This window comes from Heterocephalus glaber, unplaced genomic scaffold (genome assembly GCF_053883595.1).
Source record: "Heterocephalus glaber isolate CG9 unplaced genomic scaffold, H.glaber_assembly_v1.0 deba00000937, whole genome shotgun sequence".
Taxonomy (NCBI): domain Eukaryota; kingdom Metazoa; phylum Chordata; class Mammalia; order Rodentia; family Bathyergidae; genus Heterocephalus; species Heterocephalus glaber.
In genome coordinates this window covers 15,711,416-15,734,613 of record NW_028258173.1, presented here as the reverse complement: position 1 = coordinate 15,734,613, position 23,198 = coordinate 15,711,416, and the positions used below count along the sequence as shown (strand labels likewise).

Sequence of the window (23,198 nt, the reverse complement as noted above, 5' to 3'; positions counted from 1 at the left end):
CCGGTGTAGTGCACATGCCTGTAATCCCAGCACTCAAGAGGCTGAGGCAGGAGGATTGCCATGAATTCGAGGCCAGCCTGAACTGCATAGTAAAACCCTGTCTCAAACAAACAAAAAATAGACTAGGTAGACTATAAGAGAAAATATCAGAATACTTCTGATATAGTAAGGTATGTACTATTTCAGGAAGCTTTTGAATATGTGTACCAGCCTGCTATGAAAGAAATATCTATCTCCTTGACAGTTAGAGTCAAAAAGAAGTTTAAAAGCCAATGGTAAGCCAGGCAAAGTGAGGCACACCTGTTATCCCAGCACTTTGGTAAGAGGAGTGCAAATTCAAGTCCAGCCTGGACAACTTAGTGACTTAACAAGACCCAGTCTCAAAATAAAACATTATAAAGAAAAAAAAAGGGCCAGGGATGTAGTTTAGTGAACCAATGAAGGCACTGGTTCAATCCTCAGTACAGCAAAAAAGAAGCAAGCCAATGGCTTAAGCACCTTGTCTGATGCTAAGAAAAGAACACTGTATATTCTTATCTATCCTGCAAATAATTCATAACCTTGGAGGACACATTTTTGGCCGTTATTCTGTCACCACAGCTAGGTAAGGGACAGAGATAAGTGACTCCTAGATTTGATCCTCTAGTACATAATCGGAGCTGAGATCCTGTGCTGTCCTAGGCACTTTACTGTGCTATCAAGGGGTTACCCCTATCCTCTGCTGCAGGTTTACTGAGGCGATCATAGTAAACAATCTATAGCTCTTTATAAAAGCCCATGAATAACCCACTCGTTGCTATATGTGAAAAAGAAGTGTTTCTCTTTTTAGAATTATATACAATAAAACTGATCATGTTATATCACCCACTTACAGCATTTCTATGCAGGGACTGACATGTGGATATCCAATTATACATATAAACTGAGCAGTTTTTCTCATTACCCACCACAATCTTAGAGAAAAATACAATTTGAAAGTAGGTTTGGAAATTTCCTATCTTTATTTTAAAGGTATACTTACAATTATTCATATTCCAGGGATTTTTGTTTTAAACAGAAAAAAAATGTACCTCTTTGCCCTCCTTAAATAATTTATTTGCTTCATGGGCTGCAGCTGCTACTTGCTGGTTCTTCAGCTGACTAAGTTTGCTGTCTGGATTCCGTAATCTGGTGATAATTCGGGTTGAGCCAGATGCTCCTCTTCCAACTCCAAGAGAATCACTTATTTCCCCATTAGACTTCTCAGATCTGAAATCACCTATTATAAATGAAAGAGTCACAAAGTAATTGCTGACAGCAATGAAATAAGAACAATGGCTTATTTATCCAAAACGCCTATGTGGTGTACAACATCTAAGATCCAGAAAGCAAACAGGTAAGGTCCTTGAATAGCCAAAGCAAATGTCATTAATTCTTTACTGTTTTACTTAAAAGAAAACATATCATAACCTTATGTGAGTCATTATTTTACAAAAAAATACAAGTTCAAGGTTAAGACAGGAGGGGCTGCAACAAATTTAATAACTAACAAATATAATAACTCAATGTACACTAATAAAATGTTGCCTCATCTATTCAATATGGATTTCTGTATTAAAAGGATGTAATATTAGAAAGATTTATTCTGAAATTCTGTTTACGTACCTAATAGTTTCAACATTATACACATAAATGCTAAGTGAATTTTCCTCTAGAAAAGCTAGTATCTTTGTAAAGTTATTAATGTAAAAATCAACTAAGTTAGCTTTTTTAATATAGTAAAGATCTCTCAGTATTTTCATAGTAATTTAATTTTTTAAGGTGACTCAACACCCCAGGAGCACTTTCTGCTTTGTATATCCATGAATCTCACTTTGGCTGAAAATGTCTACATATACTAAAACTACGTCCAATTCCCATTGGCTAAACAAACTTTTAAAAAATTTATACAACATGGCATTGGTGTAAATAAAAGGACAAAGGATTTACTACATTATATATAGTAAAGATGGCTTTTTTTTTTTGGTACCGGGGATTGAACTTGGGACCTTGCGCTTGCGAGGCAGGCGCCAGAACCACTGAGCTAAATCCCCGGCCCAAAGATGAAATTTGAAGTGAGTAGGGATAAAGAATAGGCTTGGGAAAACTGGCTGTGCATTGGGGGGGGGGGGGGTAGACAATTTAGTAAATACTTGTTCATTTAATTTGCTCCATACCCTTCTTTCCTTTGGGGAAATGCCCCCGTCCCTTAATCATTATTCTGCCAGGACTATAAATAAAGTAACTTGTCTCTTTGGGGTCAACAACAGGACCCAGCTTGGCCAGACAAGAGCAGACCACATCTTGCCACAGTGACTATCACAGGAACTAGCTATGTGGCTCAGCCAGTCAGCATCCTACTCCACTTTGTGAAATCAGCAGATGGAGAAAGAGTTTCTGTTCTGTTAGTGAGCAGGAAAGGTATGTTAGGAGCTATTTCTACTCCCACAATATGGAGGAAAATGTCACTAACAAGAAACAATAAGCCCAGAGAAGAAAGAAGGGAGTCCAAGAAACAGCAAGAGAGAGTGAGGGGGAGTGAAAGGGACAGAAAACACACTTTAACTTCAGCTTCCTGGACCCAATAATGAACCTGAGGCTGTCACTAGCCATGTACTTCCTTTCAATTTTGTCAACAACGCTCCCTTTTTGCCTAAGCAAGTTTAATGGATTTCAGTCAAAACCACAAAGTCCTAATAATCTAGCAGAGTATTTTAAGATTTTGACTCAAAAATATGGCACTGAATAAATCAAGATGCAGTGGGGTTACTAAGTATTTTGCCATGTCACACTAGAAAGCTGGTAAACCCAGACGTTGTGGAAGTAAAGTTGGTCAAACATCAGTCATCTCTTGGGTCTCAGATTTTGACTTTACACAGGCTAAAGTTTTATGTCAAGATGCAGCCACTTCTTGCAACCATCTATACTGTCCACTAATAAAGACTTGGGCCGGGGATTTAGCTCAGTGGTTTTGCCGCCTGCTGCGCAAGCGCAAGGACCTGAGTTCAATCCCCGGTACCAAAAAAAAAAAAAAAAAAAAAAAGACTTTTTTTGGTCCAGGTTAGATTTCCTAAAGCTAGAAAAGGAACAACACAGAACTTTTTAAGAGCAGCCCCTCATTTTAGAGCCAACAACTAATACTACTCAGAATCAATCCTTTGCCACTTGCTCAGTTTACTGTAAATAAGGGAAAGGGGAAAATTCTCCCCAGAGTAAGGCCTAAAGGACAGAAATATAAACCAGGGCTAAGAGTAGAGGTCCTTAATGAATATCCTTTGCCCAAGGGCCATATTCATCCTGTTAAAAAGGAATGAATCACTGCCATGCTGACTGGTGGCACAATACACATTTACGCCTTCCTTGCCTCTATAACTCATTATTTAATGATGCCAGGAGGCAGAAGCCTAGGCAGTGTCTATTCATCTGAAGGCAACAGCTATCAGCCTACCAAGGAGACAAACTGAGGAAGTGAGGGGTTCACCTTTGTGGGGGGACCCTGGCACAAGTTACTCAGCGTTAGGTACTAGAAGAAGGATACTTACAAATCTGTAAGTGTTGCCAGAAAAAACTCCAAACCTGCCAAATTGAAATGTATAACTGTTAAACCCTACACCCTTCCCCAGTAAGAACCAGCAGGAATTAGGCTGCTAACACAGAATGGCCTCCAGATGGGGAAATCTCATACTCTTCACTTCTCACTCATGGTCACTCTCCCAGGTTTAACAAAGAACCCCTCCACTATCAGAATAATGAGTGTTAGGACCAGGGAATTAGCTCAGTGGTTTCGCCGCCTGCTGCGCAAGCGCAAGGACCCGAGTTCAATCCCCAGTACCAAAAAAAAAAAAAGATGATTGTTCACAAAGTAAGAATAATGAGTGTTATAGGAAGTTAAATTCATGATTTGGCTCTCAGATTGTTAAATCAAGGTAAGTCATACCCAGACCTGTTATAATTGATGCACAACATACAGAAATCCTAGGTTTAGGTCAAGATACAATTATAATTTCTGGGTGTAACTGCTGGACAGAGGCTTTTAGAAGTTTTCAGTTGTGTGTGAGATCTGTGTACTATGTTAGACAGAGGCATTTTTGAATGCTATGTATGGGATCTAGTGTGAGTACACATGTATGTGCTGAGCCATCAAAAGATGGAGTTGTAGACATTTACGCAGTCTACCTTCACAGCATCCCTCTTTCTTTGGCAAACCATTCCTACCCCACTCCAATCACATACTTTGCTGGAGTCATCAATCATAATACCTTGCCTGCCCTGGCCACAGGGATGAGAACAATAGATCCAAGATAGGCCACTCAAATTCCTTCCTCAAGGACTTTTGATTTGGAGCAGGAGTAGGGGCCTTGTCTTTGGGTCACAGACCTTGAAAAGATATGAATACAAATTGCTGGTGCCATCTTTCCTGCCACTTGGAAAAAGCCTGTCTGTATTAGGAGAGAATGAAATTAAAACATAAACATATGCAGATCCAAAGGTGAAAGAGAAAGAGAGGAAGACAGAGTCATTATACCTGGGGATCCAGTTACACCAGATGATGATGGCTCAGACTTTATAATTACATCAGCTAATTACAATTACTCTTCATTTAAGCTAGTTTAAGTTGGTTTGGTCACTTGCAATTTAGAAAATTCTAAGCAAAACAGATCCCCACGGGCTGGGGATTTAGCTCAGTGGTTTCGCTGCCTGCTGTGCAAGCACAAGGACCCAAGTTCAATCCCCAGTACCAAAAAACAAACAAACAAACAAAAAACAGATCCCCAGTTCGTATCATATAGAAAATTAGATTAAAAGCAAAGTTAGAAGTATTATGAAAAATTACTGTAAAAATGTGTACACTCTTGGGATAGGGGTGGTTTGTTTTCTTGTTGTTGTTGTTGTTTTTTGGTACCAGGGATCGAAAAGGGGTAGTCTTTCTTAATGGGACACAAAATCCACAGATACCCTGAAGAAAAAGATTTTAAAATTTAACTACAGGGGCTGGGGATTTAGCTCAGTGGCACTGCACCTGCCTTGCAAGCCCAAGGTCCTGAGTTTGATCTCTAGTACCAAAAAGAAAAATAAAAACATAAAAAATTAACTATATAAAAATATAAAGAATCTTGTATGACCAAACAGCAGAGTTAAAAATAACTCCTATATAAATATATGTAAAATAAAAAATTAATAGCCATAATACATGAAGCATTCCTAAAACTCACTAAAGAAAAATGTAAAAAAATGAATGGAAAACAGTGACTAAAGATATGAATAATCAATTCACAGAAAGTCCAATAAACACATGAAAAGAAATTCAACCATATTGGTAAGCAGAGATATGCAAATTTTTCAATGAAACACTTTATCTCTGGCAAAAGTGTAAGAGGGTTAATGATGCTGAATTTAGGTATAAAAGTGTAGAAATAGACATGTATGTGAATAATGCATATAAATCCCTTTTGATATACAACAAAGCAGTAGTCAATACTATTTTTAAAATGTACCTATCATATGACCAGCAAAAATCCATTTACTGTTACTACACTGCTAGAAATACTTCCACAAGTACACAAAGGTATATATACATGCTGAAGATGTTAAAAAGCATTATTTGTAATAATCAAGTATCATGCAGCAGTTAAAAATAAACAATTTATACCATGAAAAGTTCCCCTAACATGTTATTGAGTGAAAAAAAGATGCAGAACAATACATGCAGAATGATCCCAGTTATGTTAAAAAACAAAAAACAAAACAATTTTTAAAAAGCCTGTGTAAACATACATACATTAATGTAACTACAGGGAAAAAGATCTAAAATGTTACACACCAAAATGTTGACGGTGTTACACGTGAGGATAGCTATGAAAAGGACCAGAGTTTTTCCCCTTCTTCTTCCTCTGTATGCTTTTATATTTTTTAAGTAAAAGCAGTGCGTTCAAGTGTTATTTGTGTTAAAAACAAAAACAAGAAAAAAGTGAAAGGAAAATCTTAACCCACCCCCATCAAACTTTCATTTAAAAAATTTCAAAATATAAAAAAAAAGAAAAAGAAAAAGCTCCCTTTAATGGTTAAGTGTGTTCTTACCTATCTCTTCTTGAATAGAGACAGGTGTATGAGATTCTCTTTCTCCATTTTCAGGATCATCAGCTGCCTTAGCAGATTCACTCTGGGAAGAATTTAGTTCACTGCTGCTGTTACTGTTTTCCAGATTAGGCTGGATGGAGGTAGTGGTAGCACTAGTGTTATTGCTGTCACATGTCTTGTTAGATTCTTCTAGAAAAATAGAATATCTGATTTTTAAATTGGAAATCACATAAAAACTAATTGTCAGAAAAGACATTTGTTTCAGGATTTCATTACAAAGCTATTTTAAAACTAAAAACTGATCATGTATGAATAATGCACTGTATGAAAAGAAACTGGTAAGCACCACCCTGTGGGTTATTTTTCAAGGTTTCTCAGTCTATTAACTCACAGACTCTTATATCATCTACAGCGCAAAGCAGACAATCTTTGAGATACCCCAGAGCTGAAGAAAACAAAAACAAAAACAAAAAACAACCGATACATGCCAGCAGTTTTGCTGAGGTAGTATCTCAAAACAAGTTTATATTCTGACTCTTCAAATGTATTCCAACAGTATTAGAAACAGAATTAAACAGGATTACTTATCTCTAAGGTTTTCTCCCTGAACTCTATGCCCCAGGTAATGGTGATTAACTTTTTAAGACAATTTAATAACATGACTAAGAGTTTAGTTGCTAAACGTGTATCAAAATTAATCTTACTATGAACTGAATGCCTAAGTTTTCCTGTGGAACCTCAGAAAAAGTCTCCCTTTGCATTTCTGTTTGTCATTACTGAGATATTCTTCAAGCCACTTAAAGGCAAAAGTGGCTGACAGTGTGTCACAATGGTTATCTGGACTGTATGATGAGCTCCTAAAATAGCTTTCTGAAGAAAAAAACCCAACAATCTGATAGAATATAGAAATAATAACAAAAGAAATGAAAGTAACCTTTAAACTTACGAAAGTACGTTCACAATTTAAGCTAAGAAATATACAAAATTGGGCCGGGGATTTAGCTCAGTGGTTCCACCGCCTGCCTCGCAAGCCCAAGGACCCGAGTTCGATCCCCAGTACCAAAAAAAAAAAAAGAAAAAGAAATATATAAACTACTTGGAGAAGCTACTTAGTTTTCAGAATGGTTGAAATCCAAGGGCTGGGGATTTAGCTCAGTGGTTCTGCCACTTGCCTCTAGAGTGCAAGGTCTCGAGTTCAATCCCCAGTACAAAAAAAAAAGAATGGTGAAATCCATAAATCCATAGTATACTCAGGTGGAGAGAAAGGCTGTTCACAGGTAATCCTCACACTTTTCTGTGGGGATGGAAAATGGTCCAAGGTGGATAAAATGGAACTGACAATTCCGGAAAAATCACACATGCATTTATTCTCAAGTTAGAAATCTCATGTCTAGAAATCTATCTCAAATACACTAGCAAAAATACTTAGCTACTCAGTGAAGCATTATTTATAATGCCAAAAGAGGCCAGGGATGGTGGTACATGCCTGTAATCCCAGCACTCAAGAGGCTGAGGCAGGAGGATCAGGAGAATAAAAATGGCTACCTATAAGGGTAGAAAAAGATGAGATTACTTAGAAAGGAAATGGAAAGAAGTGAAAATTCTTTGCATATATCCAGCTACGTGGTTTTGTAGTAACATAAATGTTTTACATTTGCAAAACATTAAAGCTAGAAATGCAATCACTAGGCCACACATGGGGATCCACGCCTGTAATCCCAGCACTCAGGACACTGAGGCAGGAGGATCTCTGTGAGTTCAAGGCCAGCTTGAATTACAGTCTCAAAAACAAAACAAAAAAAACCCCCAGAAATAAGTCAAAATAAATTTTAAAAGAAATGCAATCACTAAAATTTAAAAACAAATGCACTAACTGTAGGTCAGTTTGTGTAGAACTACATAAAGTAAATAATTACTTCAAATGACTAGGAATATTGGGGGGGGGGGACCGGGGGATCAAACTCAGGACCTTGCGCTTGCAAGGCAGGCACAGTGCCACTGATCTAAATCCCCCGCCACTGGAAGGCAGTATTTTGATTATATGTCCTTACAGGAAATATAGGACAAGTTAAGTATGCAAATAATTATAGGACAAATAAAGAGCTACAAAAAATTTTTAACTGCTACTCAGGATTTTTACTATCAAAAGCAGTACTGGTATTAGGAAAACACTATATATAACATAATGATGCACATTAGGACATAAATGTTCTGCATTAAGACAAAGCAAATATATAACTGAGCTACTGTGGTTTAAAACTAAGGCTTTCGGTGTAAGGGAAAAGAAATACAAATGTAAAGACAAAGAAACCAAGTATGTCATCCTCAATCTGAACTAGAAATGTCAATGTAGACTGATGGTTTTTTCTTTTTGAAAGTATTTTCTATTTACCAGGGGGTTTTTTTTGGGGGGGGGAGACTAGGCCTTATTATGTAGTTCAGGCTGGTCTCAAACTCACTATGTATGCTAGTTTCGAACTCCCAGGTATCATCCTGCCTCAGTCTCCCAAATATTAGGATTACAGGCGTTGTGCCACCACATCTGGCTTCGCTAATTCTTTTATTTTTTGTTTTGTTTTGGTGCTAGGATTGAAGCCAGGGCCTCAAGAATGCCAAGCAAGTGCTCTCCCACTGAGCTACATTCCTACCCCTTTTAAAATTTTTCTTTTGAGACACAGTCTCACTCAGTTGTCCAGGCTGGTCTCAAAGTTGTGATCCTCCTCCCTCAGCCTACTGAGTAGCTGAGATTACAGGTGTGCACCACTATACCTGGTTTGCCCAATATATTTCCTAATACTATCCACCAAAGAAGCCTAGAACCAGTGGGAGCCCAACAGCAATAAGTACCTCTCGGATCAGACTGTGGTCTCTAAACACCATTCCCCACTAAAAGGAACTAAGAGTTCCTGGGAGGAAAAAAAAAAAAAATTCCAAGCCTGGTGTAGAACTATCATTATTCCAAAAAGCAAGGAAGCTACTGACTACTGAGGTCATAGCAGGACTCAAAAGCCAACATGAAGGGACTTCCACTGGTCAACAGAAGCAAACTGAATGATAACTGCAAGTAACTGAAACAAACAATAGAAAAAGACTCCTAAATCTGATACTTCGAAAAAGAAAGCCAAATCCCTCGTCCAAGACTTTGGAACTCAACCACCACTAAAGATAACTGGGCACCAACTACTGATTTTGAATTTAAGAGAAACAAAGCATTTATTTTACTATTCTTGCTTGAACTCTCAGTATTTTCAAATAACTTCAGTTAATGAGGGAAGATTTTTTTTACAGAAGTCCAATTAAAAAAAAAAAGAATTAAGATCTGTACTGTAGTCTCCAAATAAGATACTTCATTCTGGAAAGATCACAGCCAGTGAATGAAAGTTTGACAGAGAACCCTACAATCTCATTACCTTAACTTTGATCAAACTTATATATCAATCTTAGCATTTTTTTTTTTTTGGTACCGGAGATCAAACTTGGGCCCTTCCGCTTTTGGGACAGGTGGTGGAACCACCAAGCTAAATCCCTGGCCCAATCTTAGCATTTCTAAAGGTAAAACAACCAGGCATGATGAAATATGAAATACCATACCTAGCACCTTGCTTATGAATTACTCTTGCCAAAACCAGCTCAATTTGAACCTAACCAAGGCTTTAGAACAAATTAAAGAACACTGTAAGAAAAGCAATAGAAAAATCCTAAATGTGCTCACTTCGGCAGCACAGATACTAAAATTGGAAAAATCTTAAATATAGATTGTACCAGAGGAGAACAGACTAGGATTTGTTAAAAAAGTCAACAGTAAAAAAAAAAAAAAAAGTCAACAGTATTTGTTCTTTTAAAAAGTCAGGGAAGGGGAAAGTACTCTAGATTAAGAGACTCAAGAGATGTAAAACCAAATGTCATCATGTGTGAATCCTCTCATGTGCAGTTATTTCAAACATATCAAAAATTTTGAAAAAGATGTTTTAAGTGAGGAAATTTGAATATAGAAGGAATATTACATGACAGTAAGGAACTGTCAGCTTTATTAAAATGATAATAGTTCTGTAATTACATAAGAAAATGTCCGTATCATTAATTCTTTTTGTTTAGGGTTTTTTTTTTTTTGGGTACCAGGGATCAACTCCGGTCCTTGTGCTTGTGCAGCAGGCGGCGAAACCACTGAGCTAAATCCCCGGCCCCCATATCATTAATTCTTTAGTAATGTATGTAGGGCTGATATGATGTCTGGAATTTTAGAAACATACCTCAGTAGGAAACAATCCAAATTTACACCAACAGAAAAGAGGATATACAAACTATGGTATAGTTACAATGAGGAATATTATCATGCAACTAATACAAAAGAATAACATACATATTAGCTAAATAATACAAAGTTAACAAATGAAGTTCTGAAAGTCACATTTAACATCATACTCTTGCCATAAAGTTAAAACACTGATCATAAATATAGTTTTTAGAAAAATCATATAGCTTAACTTGATGAGGTAAGAGTATATGAGCTGTATATCACTTTAATCTCCAAGATCAAAAGCATCAATTCTAGTTTCCCTTCACTCCAGGAAAGGGAGAGAGAAGAGGACTGGGTTAGGGAGATAGATGAAGGTTGGTTGAAAGGACTTAAACTTTTTTTTTTTTTTTTTTGGCAACAAGTTCCCAGGGTACTTGTTAAAATTAAAATTTTAGCTTGGCATGATAGCACACACCTGTAATCTCAGCACTCTAAGAAGCTAAGGAGGAGAATTACAAATTCAAGCTGAGGCTGGGTAATTTAGTGACTTAGACAGACCCTGTCTTAAAATAAAAACAAATTTGGTGATGTAGGCTCAGTGTGAAAGCCTTAGGTTCAATTCCCTGAACTACACAAACAAAAATTTTATATGCCAAATAAAGATGAAAAACAATATCTGAGGGCTGAGGGTGCAACTCAGTGGTAAAACACTTGCCTAAGATGTGTGAGGGCCTGGGTACAATTCTCAGCACCACCTACCCCAATACAAAACCTGACAGCTATAAAGAAGTAAATGTTTTTGATCAACCTAGAATTTTTTTTTTTTTTTTTTGGTACCAGGGATCAAACTCGGGTCCTTGCACTTGCAAGGCAGGCACCAGAACCACTGAGCTAAATCCCCGGCCCACCTAGAATATTTTTATCTAGCAAAAATACACTTTGTAAACTCTAACTCACTTAGAATAATGCATACATGTGGAAGAAAGGAAAGAAATCTCACACAAATAACATCAAATTCACTAAGCATTCTTTTTATACCTACAGTAGATCTAGATTTGTAAATTACACCATCCCTTTCTTCTGTTTAAAAAGAATCTTTTAGAGGCCGGGGGATTTAGCTCAGTGGTTTTGCCGCCTGCTGCGCAAGCACAAGGACCTGAGTTTGGTCCCCGGTACCAAATAAATAAATAAATAGATAGATAGATAGAATCTTTAAAAATAATGAAATCATAAAGTTAGTCCCTCATTTTCTGAGCTGTTTGAACTTCAGAATATATTTTTTTACAGAAATGTAAGAAAGACAATTACATTCTAGCTCAACCCAGAAAATCTTTTCTCCATCCATACTATACCTCAAGTATGGATTTAGCTAAGAAAATTATTGTGGGGTGGGAACTTAAGATGTTCTAAGTACCTATATCTTAAAATACTTGAGATCTCTGTCATTAAGGAGAGGATAGATGTAATGAACAGTCCCCTACTCAGGCCTTCTGATCTAAAATCTACAGACCCACTGAAAGCAAACCAGGCTCACATTCCATCTATTGAAACTTCTAAGGTATTAGTTAATAAGTCAAAGATTACCACAAACTCTATTTCAGTTTAGAAGAGTGATTTTGCATTTAAAAAATAATTGTTATTGACCTCTTACTACATTAGGCTAAGGGATTAAGAATATTTCAAGTAGCCGGGGATTTAGCGCAGTGGTTCTGCCACCTGCCCCGCAAGTGCAAGGACCTGAGTTCGATCCCCGCTACCAAAAATAAAGAGAATATTTCAAGTATTTGCTTAAGCACACCACAAAGAAGATAACATCTACCAACACGTACATTTTTTGGAGAGGGGTACCAGGGATCGAACTTGGGACCTTGTGGTTGCGAGGCAGGTGGCGGCACCACTGAGCTAAATCCCCAGCCCACCGACACGTACATTTTAATCTTTACAGTCCGAACATTTTAACCCTAATGAAAATATGATAGGTTTTGGTATTTACAATATTATTTTCATTGTATATGACCGAGGCTATAAATTAATAACAAGAGGGAAATTTCTTTTTGTCAACCTAGAATTTTTTTTGTCTAGCAAAGATACATTTTGTAAGTTAGAACAAAATAAAATATTTCAGTGCTAAATGGTATTCAGGCAGAAGGAAAATAACAGATGGAAACTCAGATCTACAGAAAAGAATTAAAAACATCAAAAATAGTAAATATGTGGGTATACATAAATGACTTTTTTCTTCCTGTAACTTCCTTAAAAGACAGCTGATAGTTTAAAACAAAATAATAACTTTGTTAGGTGAGTTGGTAATGTAGGCAGAAGTAAAAGAGACAACAGCTAAAATAGTAAAATCAGATGCAGTGGGGAGAAAAAGTAAACTGCATTATGCTATTGTTAGTTTCTTATATTTGTGAAATGGCAAGTATTAAATATTAAGTAGGAAGAGTGAAGTAGGAAGTGGCAAAAGTATGAAGCGGCATGGTATTACTCCTAACACTGTAAGGTAAGCAAGCATATTATTCCAATTTTCTGTATCATGAACAGGTGCTGGATTTTGTCAAACGCTTTTTCTGCATCTATTAACATGATCATATGGTTTTTGTCCTTGGTTCTGTTAATTACAACAATAGGAACATCTCTGTAGTTAACCCCTAACTGAAACTATATGATGACCCTGATGTTCCACTTTTGAACACAATCACAAAAACCAATTCTAAAATGTCAATTCTCTGCTTAAAAACAAAACACTAACCAAAAATCCACACAAAGAAAAAAGGTTACTTTTTATATGAATTCTGTAAAAGGTAGATTTTTTTAAAAGGAAAAATAAATGAAGTAAAAATAACTAGAATGTATTGTACAATTAGTAACTATAAACACAAAAGAGAATAAAAAAAGTACCACAGCACCTCTAAAAACTACCGCTGACCAATTCAATGATGTAAAAGTTATATGGGTAATATTTCACCTTACTATCCAATATCAAGAAGCCTCACATTCACCACACGTCTCTTTAATGAAATTTACAACTAAAGCAGAGTACTATCTTTTTTTTTTTAAAGGACTATCTTTTAAAGTGTCCTTATTCCAACAAATTAAGAAAAGGTTAAATCAGTACATTCTTATAGTTCACTTTTATGGACGTGAGAATTTCAATGTATTCAAGAACACATTTTCAAAGAAATTTTAAAATTTATGGAAATAAAGCCAGTGTTAGCAACTACTAATATTTTTCCTAATCCCAGGCATTAAATCTAGAGACATAACATAAATAAAACACATGCTGTTTTAGTATAAGGGCTTGCCATGTGCAAGGGCCTGGGTCCAAATCCCAACACAAAACCAAACTATAGCAATGGATATAGAATACAACACAATTAAAAACTTTACTGCATCCAACAACTGAAAACAAATATATATGCTCTTCAAGTTTATATGAGACACTTATCAACATTAACCAGACTCCTTTAGAGTTATTTATCTAAGAAATAAATAACATCAGCCTTAATTCTTCAGGTCCCAGGATTATGTATGAGACAAAATAATCTTGATACCAGAGACTGATATGGATGTTATCAGAGAAGAAAAATACAAGCCAATCTCACTCAGGATAGTAGATGAAAAATTCTAACCAAGGCCCGGGGATTTAGCTCAGTGGTTTCGCCGCCTGCCTCACAAGCGCAAGGACCCAAGTTCAATTCCTGGTACCAAAAAAAAAAAAAAAAAAAAATCTAACCAAAACATTAAACTGGATGCAATAATATATAAGAAAAAAACTCATCACAACCAAGTTATATTTATTCCGTGTGTATGAGATTCCATGTATATGAGGTTTAAAAAAAAAAAAAAATCAATGCAAAACCTTGTTTCTAGTCAAAATAGAGTACAGGGCTGGGGACTTAGCTCAGTGGTACCACAGCCTGCCTGGTAAGCGCAAGGTCCTGAGTTCGATCCCTGGTACCAAAAAAAAAATGCAGTACAGAAACCAGATGTATTCTCTCCCCTGAAACAACTACAAACAAACAAACCAGACCATTTAATAGAAAGTGAACAAAGGAAATGACAGGCACTTCACAACAGAGAAAATTCAAGTGACTTATATATTTATATACACACAGACACATACAGGTACTCAATATTCTTAATCACCAAGGAAATGAAGGCACAAACAATAACCTTTATGTGCCCACCAGAATGCTCCCCAAAACCCTGCTAAAAGAGAAAGTGACAGTGATGAGACCAGTGTTGGCAAGCATGTAGAGTTGCTAAAACTCTTACTCCTGGTAAAGTGTGAACTTGTAGAACCCCTTTAGAAAACTGTATGTATTAAAGATAAGCATATACAAACTCAATGACCTAGGAAACCCAAAAGCATATTTTATCTCTAGCAAGATATATATGTGCACAAAAACATGTAAAGTAATATTCACAATGGTCCAAAAGCTAGAAACAATTTAAATAGCTATCAACATATAGAAAGTAAAAATTAATCAGGACAGTTTATATAAAAGAATACCATATTTTTAAAATGCTGTTACATTCCACCAATTGGTGTTAGAAGACAAAATAGTTACTAAGTTTGTGGGGATAAGTGTTCCTGGTGGTCGAGAAGTTGCATGATGTGGTTACACAGGTGTGTTTGCTCTGCAAAAATAATTAGGCTGCTCATTTAATATCTATGAGCTTTACTTCAATGAACAAGTTTACCCCGCAAAAAACTTTCCACCCTAAAACACTTTCCAATCTGACAATATATATAAGTTTTAACAAATCAGGTATCAAAATACATTCTGAAACTTGAAAAAAGAAAACCAAGTGAAATGTTTCTATCATAGCCATTATTTTAATCTGCCTAGGGTAATTCCTCCATCCCAATTCTCTTAATAATGCATCTCATCCACTGACTATAGGGGTGTCAAGAGTACTGTAGTACCAGAGACTGGTTTAAGGACAAAGTGCCTAGTACACTGTCAGACACAGTGTAGGCACTCAATAAATATGTTTCGAGTTCGATCCCCGGTACCAAAAATAAATAAATAAAACAAATAAATACCTGTTAATAAATTAGAGCACAGAGAGCCAAAAAAACAGCAGTCAGCAGGGGGTACTCTCTCAAGGTCAGAACTCGGGCCTGAGGTCTGTCTACCGCCCACCCTAGAATGCAAAGCCGTCAACGGCTCATACTTTACTTTGGTCACTGACATAACTCTACTAGTCTCAGAATGTTTATCCACTTGAAAAAAATAACCCAATTCCTCTTTAAACTATTCCATTAGGGCCTAGGGTATAGCTTAGTGGTAGAGCACGTGCCTCGCATGTGTGCAGCCTGGAGTATGATCCCCAGCAGCAACACCAAAATAAAACACTAGTATGATATATTCAACATAACATCTTTAGAAATATTTTCCATATTCTGGGAAACAAGTAGGATAATATCAGGATTTGAGTCTGTTCCTTTTTTTTTTAAGGAGCTAGCATCTTCAGCCATACAGTACTTTCACACTACCACTGGCCCCCCAACCTGCGATGATAGCAGCTACATTGACAATTGCTATTTGCTGCCATTCCAGCTTCCTTAAAACTTTTTGTCCAGGTTATTATATACTTTTTGTATGTACTTTTTACGAACTATACATGAAAATACTATCTGAACGGTAATGTTTAGTAAGAAACCTCATTTAGAACCAGTTATGTTGCCTAATAACTACTGAATCAGTAAATGGACTACTAATTTAATTCATTCACTTTACTATTCTTTTCTTCTGAGGCTTTCTCACTCTTCAAGACAGCTAACTATATATGCAGTAATAATAAATACTCACCATTTATTGAGCAGTTAATGTGTGTCAGGCACAATCCTAAGAATTTTTTATATATTATTCATTTGGCATTCTTTTAAAATGTACATCAGACACTAGAATAATAGTTTTTATTCTTTTTTTTTTGGTACTGGGGATCAAACTTGGGTCCTTGCGCTTGTGCAGCAGGCGGCGAAACCACTGAGCTAAATCCCCAACCCTAGAATAATAGTTTTTAATAACAATGTATATCTCAGAGAAATAAACTGGCAATAAATAGCTTAAAAAGCAATGTATGCTAAAAAACTAACCTTAGTTGTTATTCAACTGAGTTTGGTTTAAAGCTCAATTATAAACCTGGGCTGAGGATGTAACTCAGTGGCAGAGTGCTTGCCTAGGTTCAATTCCCATAACCCACACATAAGCCCGAATAGCTAAATCATATATTAACTGGTAAGTCTCAAATCTACATTAAGATTGATTAATCTAGGGCTAGGGATTTAGCTCAGTGGTACCGCACCTGCCTCACAAGTGCAAGGTCCTGAGTTCGATACCTGGTACCGGGGGGAAAAAATTTGATTAATCTAGAAAGACAGCCATGGGGGCGCAGATTTAGTTCAGTGGTTCCGTCCCCTGCCTTGCAAGCGCAAGGTCCTGAGTTCGATTCCTGGTACCAATAAAATGAAAAGATAGCCAGGCATGGTGACACACACCTGTGATCTCAGCACTTTGGAGGCTGAGTCAGGAGGATCTCTTCAAGTTCAAGGCCAGCCTGGGATACATAGTGAGTTCAAGGCCAACCTGACCTTCATAGTGTGACCCTGTCTCAAAATAAATAAATAAATAATTTTTAAAAATATAATCAAGATCCCAATAAAAATGAATTTTTTCCACATTATTTAGGTGGTAGTACTTCACTTTTTTTTAACCCTGCATATGTAACTGTGAGAATAAATTTTTTAAAAAAACTAAACAGGTTTACGCCTGCCTCACAACCGCAATGTCCAAGTTTGATCTCCGGTACCAAAAAGAACCAAAAAACAAAAAACAACTAAACAGGTTTCTAAAAATCTAACCATAAAATTACTGAATCAAGCTAGATGTGGTGGCCCACACCTGTAATCCAAGTAGCCAGGAAGACAATTGCCACAGGTGTGAAGCCACCCTGGGCTACATAGTGAGTCCAAGGCTAGCCTGAACTAAGCAAGAACCTATCTCAAAAAAATCGTTTTTAATTGAAACAAATTATAATTATCTGAATTTTCAAGTACCTTCAATAAAGGATTCTCACTGAACTAATCTCTGATAGGGATCTACTAATGCCTGTAGTGAAAGCAAATTTATTATTTCTATTTTGTAAACAAGCCCAGTTTTAAGGAAGTTAATATTTAGTCAAAATACTCTTTGCTATAATTTCTACTTATATGACCTAACACCCTACATCAAAGAACAAGTCTACTCTCTGCTCCCCTGCTCCTGATTTAGCCCCTCAATATTTGCGGACAAATACATTATTTCTAATTACCCAGCCTATTGATTTTTAGGCTAAATGAACTTGTTTCTATATCCATTTCACCACATGGCAGTTTCCAGACTTTTCTTCATCTTAATGACCACTCTCTCATCAGTATAAATACTGTGGATTTTTTGCTGAGAGCTGATTCTTCTGGAGCCTGCACATACACCTTATATGTAGCCCAATCTTATCTTGGTGTTTTCAGCAGTACAGCTAACTCCTGACAAGTACTCAAGTGAAAGCCCCCAGAAGAAAAACTGCTGGTTGTTGAAATCACTCATGTTCTAAAACAGGAACAGAGTTCTTAAAAGAGTAAATGACATTAACTTAATGGCAGAAGTAGACTCAGCATGCAGGTCTTCCAAATATTAATGCTTCCAACACATCAGATTCATACCTTACATAAGGAGTAGCAAGGCAAATACTGAAAGGTTTTTTTTGTTTTGTTTTGTTTTAAGCTCTAATTCCACTTTTTCTTTCAATTCCTTTTTTTGGTTTGTGACTATTTATTTATTTATTTATTTATTTATTTATTTATTTATTTATTTTTTGGTGCTGGGTATCGAACTCAGGACCTTGTGCTTTCAAGGCAGGAACGATGCCACTGAGCTAAATCCCAGGCCCTGAAAGTTTGAAAATAGATGACACACATGTAGGAAAAAAAACTTTAAAAGATTTTCTTCAACTATGCCTCTTGGTTTTTGGTAACATTATTAATGATTAATACAGTACTCATCTGAATTTTTTGAAAAACATACATAAGCTCCCATCATAAAAATATTCTTGCATTTTTAAAAAACTAAAAAGGTACAACAATATTCTTGGTGTAATATAACTTAGAGTAAAACTTTAATTTTAAAAAGCTTAACATATGAATAAGTAGTTAACTTACATAAAAATATACCTTGCAAAAATGTTTTGTGATGATGGATTTGCTGTCATAACATGATTTGAAATGTAAAAGCTACATGAGCACATGCAAACATAAAATTAGTTTGTTAGTATTTACAGAGGTGGAAGGGTCAAATCATTCAACACTGAGCCATTAATATGTAAGTAATTAAACCCAAAATATCTGCCATTATGAGTCCGGTGATAAAATATACAAATAAGTCTACCAAACAGGAACAGCTAAATGGAGTTTAAAAAGCATGAGGATTATGATGAGTTTCAAGCACTACCTGCCAGAACATTTATGGAACTTCAGGTGTTAGGTGAAATGTAGCAATCAGGGATGGCACTGTGAGCAAGCAGCATGAATGAACACATACTCTAAAGTTCCAGGTGACATTCAGCTTCTACTACAAAGGGAAGGATTCCCCCCATTACAGAGGCATTGGTACACTGCCCTCTGTACCTGGCACATCCTGGGGGAGCTCGGATGCCACCTTCTTCTCTGCCATGTTGCTGCTATCATGGGTTTCTGAGAGACACCCCACAGGGCTCCTCCCTTCAGAGGGACTAGTCTCTTCTGAAGAAGCATTTGTTGTGTTGTCGCCATGATTTGCTGACACAGAGTTACCTTTATCCCCAACTTCTGTTGGCTCTACAGCAAAATGCACAACAAAACTTTAAAGATATTCTTTAAAATTGCTTTTGGACAAATGGCCACATTCAACCAACTACTAACAATGATCAATCACCAGAAAACCTGCTTCTATTTGATGGCCATTTAAAAGCAATCAGATTTTGGGATATTTTTGCGCTAGGTAATCCAAAGATTTATTTAAAAGTGTTTAATATATTAAGAATGTTTTAAGTAATAAAAAATGAACATACTTTTATCACATGCAAGTGTATATTCTGGTAGAAATACAGCAATTTTTCACCAACAAATCTCACAGGGAACGGCAACTTCTTAGAAGTGTAAGTAGAGATACAAGTATAACATTATCACAAATCTATCAATACATAAAACTCACTATAGCTGTTGTTCTTGTTACAAGGGAGGAAGGTATCATACTCTCCTTAGAAACAAAGTTGAGATTTGCAATAAAAATTTTCACTTTCATTTTGCAAATAAATTGGCAGGTTCATAAATATTGCTAATAAGATACTTCTTTTTAACCAAGTAATTCTTTTACCCTCAGATCTTCCTTGCTCCGGATCATCATCTGGTGATTTGTCATCACTGTCTTTCTCAAAGGACTGGTCTTCAAGCTCCTCTCTGCTTTTCTCAGCATCTTTACTGTTGTTATCCTCGGTCTCATTCTTGTCCTTTTCTATTTCTTCCGGGCTTTTAACATTATCAATGTCTCCCTTTTTGGCTCTTATGGATTCCAAAATTTCTTCTATAATGTAAAACAAATTTTAAAATTTTATTTCTATATATAATCAACTATAAGAGTACTATATTATTATGTTTTAATATTAAAGAGAAAAGTTAAATATTTTTAAAGCACGGCACTATGAAAAAGTCAAGAATATAAACACAAATTTTGTTTACGGAACTCAACCAATTTGTGGTATCTTCATTTCTAGAAAATACATGCTAATTATAGATTCAACTTTCTTTAAAAAAAGAAAAAAGTATACAAGTCTCTCAAATTAAGACTTGCGATAGATCCTCTGCCACAGACAGCTGCAAGCTGACCTAGACTCAGTCTGAGCACCACACTGTAAAACTTAAAAACCTAGAGACCTGGGACCCAGTACAGATCTGGCTTGAATCTGCTGTGTCCCTGGGTCACGCTACCTAGCCTCCCCAGCTCTGCATCTTCTCAAGTATAAAAGGAGCACAGAGCTGGGGATTTAGCTCAGTGGCACCACCCCTGCCTCTCAAGTATAAGGTCCTGAATACTGGGTACCAGGTGGGATGGGGTGGGGTGGTGGTGTTGAGCAACAGAGGCCCATTTGCAGAGAACTCTTCTCTCTGAAGTCCGGTAAATACTCTGAAAGTCCCTAAATCCCTACAGGTGCTAATATTCTTTGAACTTAGGCAGAGTCCCACAACAGCACAGTACAACCACAGGACAAAGAAAATACCAGAGTGCACAGCACAAGGTAAATTAGTGTGGACACATGAATACTAACTATAATCTAGTACCATCACTATTTTGCTGCTCAAATTGTTGCAGCTTTGGTCACTTTTCAGAGTCCTGTGTCCTTTTCACATGTCTCATCCATCCATTCACTCATTCACTATGCTCCAGGCTACCTTATATTTTCCCTGCCCCAGTCCTAGAATCTGCTACCTCTCCACAGTTCTTTGACTGCAGAATGGTTAGAAGTTATGGTTTGTGTGCTAGGTGTGCTTGTTACTTTTGGAGTATTGCTATTTCTAGGCTTTCTCAGACAACACAGCTAGAAAATATATTTCTGTGTCCTAACCCATGCATGTACAGATGTATATTTCCGTATTTATCAGTGCATGGGGGTATGTATGTGTGTTCATCTGTGAGTATCTTCCTGTGGCTCATTAGCCCCTTGCTAATTTGTAACTTCTTTGACAGTGAGAAACCTCTTATTATCTATAATATATCTAGTTACTTGTTCAATTCTGTTACACATGATAAAGTTTCAGAACTGCTAAACTGTATCCCCATAATAAATAAGCTTACCAGATACACTACAATGTTTAGGAATAAGAAGAAACATTTGTAATCCCATGTGCTCCTTTTTATATTTTGGATTTCCTTATTTTCATTTCCATTAATTGTTCTCTACCTTCATTTTCAACAATTAATTCCTAAATTATAGATAGCTTTTTTATAGATATCCTTTCTTAGGATAGAAAAAAAACTGCAAGGGAGTAGGGGGTGTAATAGCTAGTGATACAGCACTTCCTCCTACATCTGACGCCTTAAATTCAATCCCTACCACCACAAAACAAAACAAAAAACATCTTGTAAATCACTATTAGGAAATAAGTGATTTTTCTAGGAAAGTGATTATATTGGAGCTGGTCAATTCCCCATACTACTCTCTTTCATCTACCCTAATCTTAATTACTGTAAGAATTCACAGTTTAGCCAGGCATGGTGCCTAATGCCGGTAATCCAGCACTCAGGAAGCTAAGGCGGAAGGATCACTGCAAGTCTGAGGACAGTCTGGGTTACACAGTGAGTTTAAGTTTAAGACCTACCTGAACTAAACTTGTCTCAAAAAAAAAAACCAAGTGTGGTAGCACACACCTGTAATCCCAACACTGTTAGGCTGAGTCAGGAGGACTGCAAGTTTGAGCCTTAGCCTGGGCAACTTATGTGTCTTAGCAAGACCTGTTTCATAATTTTTTTTTTTTGGTACCGGGGATTGAACTCGGGTCCTTGCGCTTGCGCAGCAGGCGGTGAAACCACTGAGCTAAATCCCCAGCCCGCAAAATTTTTAAAAAGGCTATGAATGTAGCTCAGGGCAAAGGCCCTGAGGTCAATCCTCAATACTGCAAAAAAGTTCAGAGACTAGAGTGTTTGCCTAGCAGGCTTTAAGTTTGATTCCCAGCACGGGAACAACAAAAAAGGCAATGAGTATATGAACATCTAAAATAGTTACAGGACAGCAATTTCAATAATTTCAATAATATGTATGTAATGTTTGGGATCCAGATCTCACCATTTAAATCCAAAGTACAGTTCACTTTATCTAAAATTTTTTTAAAAGGTGCTATTTGGGGGGAAAGGGTGATTATTTTTAAAGTATGCACAGAATATAGCTGTTAGGATAAAAAAATGGCAGTAATCTTTGACTCTGTAAAAAGGAAGGTATGGGCACTGGGTTTGTAGCTCAGCTCAGTGGTAAAGCATTTACCTAGCATGTATGAGGCCCTAGGTTCAATTCCCAGCATCACAAAATAAAAAAAGAAAACTGATTATAGAGTTTATGAAAGAGAGAGATTCACGTTTCACTGTACATCCTTTTGTACTATACATATTTTTCAAAAAATATCACATGAATTTACAACTGTACATCGCTGTACAAACTTAATTTGTTTCATGATTTTGGGAAAGATGGCTACATCTGTGTTTGTTTGGGAAGATGACTGGGGTCATGTTTATCACTTGGTGTGGAGTTTGTAAATGAAGCAAAATTCTGTTGAACACTTCTGTTTGCAAACAGTTTTAAATGTTTTAAAGCATTTTATTGCTTTAAAAAGAGCGAGCCAGCACACCTGTAATCCCAGCACTTGGGAGGTTGAGGCAAAAGGATTGCCACCAGTTCGAGATCAGCCTAAACTAATAGTGAGAGCCTGTCTCAAAAAACAAAACAAAACAAAACAATGAAACTAAAAAACTGGCAGTCTAGAGGAAGACATGTCCTAGGTGAGATCATAAGACAGCAAAAGGACATTAGTCAAAAAGTAAGGAAATGTGAATCAAGTATGAATTTTACTTAATGACAGTGTATCAATATTGATTCACTGGCTCTGAGAAGCATATCACACAAACAAGATGTTAAAAACATTTGTGGGGATTCTGCATTATCTTTTCTGCTTTCTTTCTGGCAATGCTAGGGATTGACCCAAGACATGCTAGCCAAGCACTTCACCACTGAGCTATGCAACTTTTGTATAAATCTACACTATTCCAAAATCAAAGTTTTGTTTTTCTCACTATGT

General features: G+C 36.6%; 1 protein-coding gene across 19 annotated transcripts in view; it reads right to left on the bottom strand.

The window, feature by feature from the left end:
• The window catches only part of Bptf (bromodomain PHD finger transcription factor), a 137,743-nt gene that overhangs the window by 74,080 nt on the left and 40,465 nt on the right, over window positions 1-23,198 (bottom strand). For 11 of the 19 annotated variants that reach the window (XM_087208207.1, XM_087208205.1, XM_087208209.1 and 8 more), the window contains exons 4-7: window positions 19,732-19,938; window positions 19,005-19,193; window positions 6,097-6,285; window positions 1,071-1,258 (exon numbers count right to left, since the gene is read on the bottom strand). In XM_087208207.1, the coding sequence (XP_087064333.1) occupies window positions 1,071-1,258; window positions 6,097-6,285; window positions 19,005-19,193; window positions 19,732-19,938 (773 nt within the window). The remainder of the gene's footprint in view (window positions 1-1,070; window positions 1,259-6,096; window positions 6,286-19,004; window positions 19,194-19,731; window positions 19,939-23,198) is intronic. The other 8 variants (XM_087208214.1, XM_013067619.2, XM_087208220.1 and 5 more) reach the window with 5 other exon arrangements.